Source organism: Diaphorina citri, unplaced genomic scaffold, assembly GCF_000475195.1.
Source record: "Diaphorina citri unplaced genomic scaffold, Diaci psyllid genome assembly version 1.1 scaffold2014, whole genome shotgun sequence".
Classification (NCBI taxonomy): Eukaryota; Metazoa; Arthropoda; class Insecta; order Hemiptera; family Psyllidae; genus Diaphorina; species Diaphorina citri.
Window position 1 is genome coordinate 51,099 of NW_007379440.1, and position 2,768 is coordinate 53,866.

The 2,768-nt window shown below is 38.2% G+C and overlaps 1 protein-coding gene across 1 annotated transcript in view; it reads right to left on the bottom strand.

Annotated features, from left to right (window-relative positions):
* LOC103517948 (protein Gawky) overlaps window positions 1–2,768 on the bottom strand; it is a 69,354-nt gene that overhangs the window by 12,818 nt on the left and 53,768 nt on the right. Inside the window, exons 17-20 of the mRNA XM_026829868.1 lie at window positions 2,201–2,370; window positions 1,556–1,807; window positions 1,035–1,153; window positions 586–844 (exon numbers count right to left, since the gene is read on the bottom strand). Of these exons, the coding sequence (XP_026685669.1) occupies window positions 586–844; window positions 1,035–1,153; window positions 1,556–1,807; window positions 2,201–2,370 (800 nt within the window). The remainder of the gene's footprint in view (window positions 1–585; window positions 845–1,034; window positions 1,154–1,555; window positions 1,808–2,200; window positions 2,371–2,768) is intronic.

Here is a 2,768-nt window from a genome sequence, read left to right on the forward strand (position 1 = left end):
TATGTATGTATGTATGTATGTATGTATGTATGTATGTATGTATGTATGTATGTATGTATGTATGTATGTATGTATGTATGTATGTATGTATGTATGTATGTATGTATGTATGTATGTATGTATGTATGTATGTATGTATGTATGTATGTATGTATGTATGTATGTATGTATGTATGTATGTATGTATGTATGTATGTATGTATGTATGTATGTATGTATGTATGTATGTATGTATGTATGTATGTATGTATGTATGTATGTATGTATGTATGTATGTATGTATGTATGTATGTATGTATGTATGTATGTATGTATGTATGTATGTATGTATGTATGTATGTATGTATGTATGTATGTATGTATGTATTATTATTATTACTATAACTATTATCATTATCGATAGTGAAATGGACACATCCACCAATTATCTAATTTTTCAGTCTTCAATTACAGCAGTGAGGATTGGATGCTGTAATTGATACCTCCACTCTTTTATTATTATTATTATTATTATTATTATTATTATCATTCAACTCTTTATTAGGATTAAACAGTATTTACAAATCTATATGTATGTATACAAACCTAGTAAAGCTAGAGGAAGATGAGGAGGAGGAGGGTGGGTTGAAGCTCCAAGTAGAGTTTGAGAGGGAGAGGGGGGGTGCAGAGCTGAGGTCCTGATTGGAGGGGGAAGTCTTGCCACCTCCCGATGAAGAAGAGGAAGAGGTGAATATCTCTGTGTCCTTGAGAGTAGCAAGGGAGAGGGGAGATCGCACCACGGAGCCCGGTGTAATGCTGGGGTCATCTTCTATGCTCTTCATCTGAGTTCCTTTCCATGGCTTGCCTGTAAACATACACACAGTTACTTCCGACATGATAGCTTATTGTCACTGTCACCTAGTACTTACCAGGTTCAAATACATTTCCAGAGAGTAACTGGTAAATTGTTGTCACTGTCACCTAGTACTTACCAGGTTCAAATACATTTCCAGAGAGTAACTGGTAAATTGCTGTCACTGTCACCTAGTACTTACCAGGTTCAAATTCAGGTACAAGGTCAGTAAATTGTTGGTTAGCCTGAGAGCTAGGCCAGTCCTTGCTAGGATCTGAATCAGGCCATCCAGTCCCACTCTGAGATACTGAAGACCATGTGCTGAAACAAAATGAAAGAATAATAGGTATTTAGCTGTCAAAATTAAAGTGTTTCTACTACCTTGCCCTAGAAGGATCTCTCCATGACTTCTTCAAGTAATAAAATTAAACTTCATGGAAGTTTAAGTACTCCTGGTTTTACTAACCATGATCTCCGAATAATAGGTATTTAGCTGTCAAAATTAAAGTGTTTCTACTACCTTGCCCTAGAAAAATCCAAATCCAAAGTCAAAACAGGAATAATAGGTATTTAGCTGTCAAAATTAAAGTGTTTCTACTACCTTGCCCTAGAAAAATCCAAATCCAAAGTCAAAACAGCCAATTGCCATGCGACTGTAAAGCCCAAGTTGAAACAGTTGTGATGTGAAGACATAACAACCTGTGTTATGCTAGTGGTACTTACCCATCACCTTGTCCTAGCAGGGGATTGGTTAGGGGGGATGTAGAGCCCGGGGTAGACTTGCTGGTGGTGCCTGGAGCACGAGAGAACTCATTATCTACATCCTTGTCTATCGAGGGTAACTTCCATTGGTTCAGACGAGAACTACCAGAGGGCGCTCCTGGGAATCCATCCTGAGTAACAATACAATCCGAACTCATTGAAATGCAACCAATCAAATTGGTTAATCTAAGAGTCAAACTTGAATAGTTCATTATTAATTAATTTATTTAATTTTGACATCCTTTGTAAATACTTTTTTACTTAAGTTATATATAAAAATGGATACTTACGAGTAGGTTTTTATATCCCGACTCGGAGTTTCGTCTATTTCATAGACATTTTCAAGGGAAACTGAGTGTAGGTGTTGTTGTTGCTGATAGTGACAGTGGTGGGGGTGTAGACACTGTCACCTGATGTCTATCCCCCGGCACCCCCACCAGGACGAGGTTAGTTTTTGCGGTGTAATTTTTTTAATTTTTTCTTCTTTCATATGAGTAAATATTTGAAAATCATGAGAATTGTTTTTTTTCATGCGACTGTAAAGCCCAAGTTGAAACAGTTGTGATGTGAAGACATAACAACCTGTGTTATGCTAGTGGTACTTACCCATCACCTTGTCCTAGCAGGGGATTGGTTAGGGGGGATGTAGAGCCCGGGGTAGACTTGCTGGTGGTGCCTGGAGCACGAGAGAACTCATTATCTACATCCTTGTCTATCGAGGGTAACTTCCATTGGTTCAGACGAGAACTACCAGAGGGCGCTCCTGGGAATCCATCCTGAGTAACAATACAATCCGAACTCATTGAAATGCAACCAATCAAATTGGTTAATCTAAGAGTCAAACTTGAATAGTTCATTATTAATTAATTTATTTAATTTTGACATCCTTTGTAAATACTTTTTTACTTAAGTTATATATAAAAATGGATACTTACGAGTAGGTTTTTATATCCCGACTCGGAGTTTCGTCTATTTCATAGACATTTTCAAGGGAAACTGAGTGTAGGTGTTGTTGTTGCTGATAGTGACAGTGGTGGGGGTGTAGACACTGTCACCTGATGTCTATCCCCCGGCACCCCCACCAGGCAACCTCGTCTACAAGAGGGATCAGCTGATCAGTCATCAGGTGACAGTGTCTACACCCCCACCACTGTCACTATCAGCAACAACAACA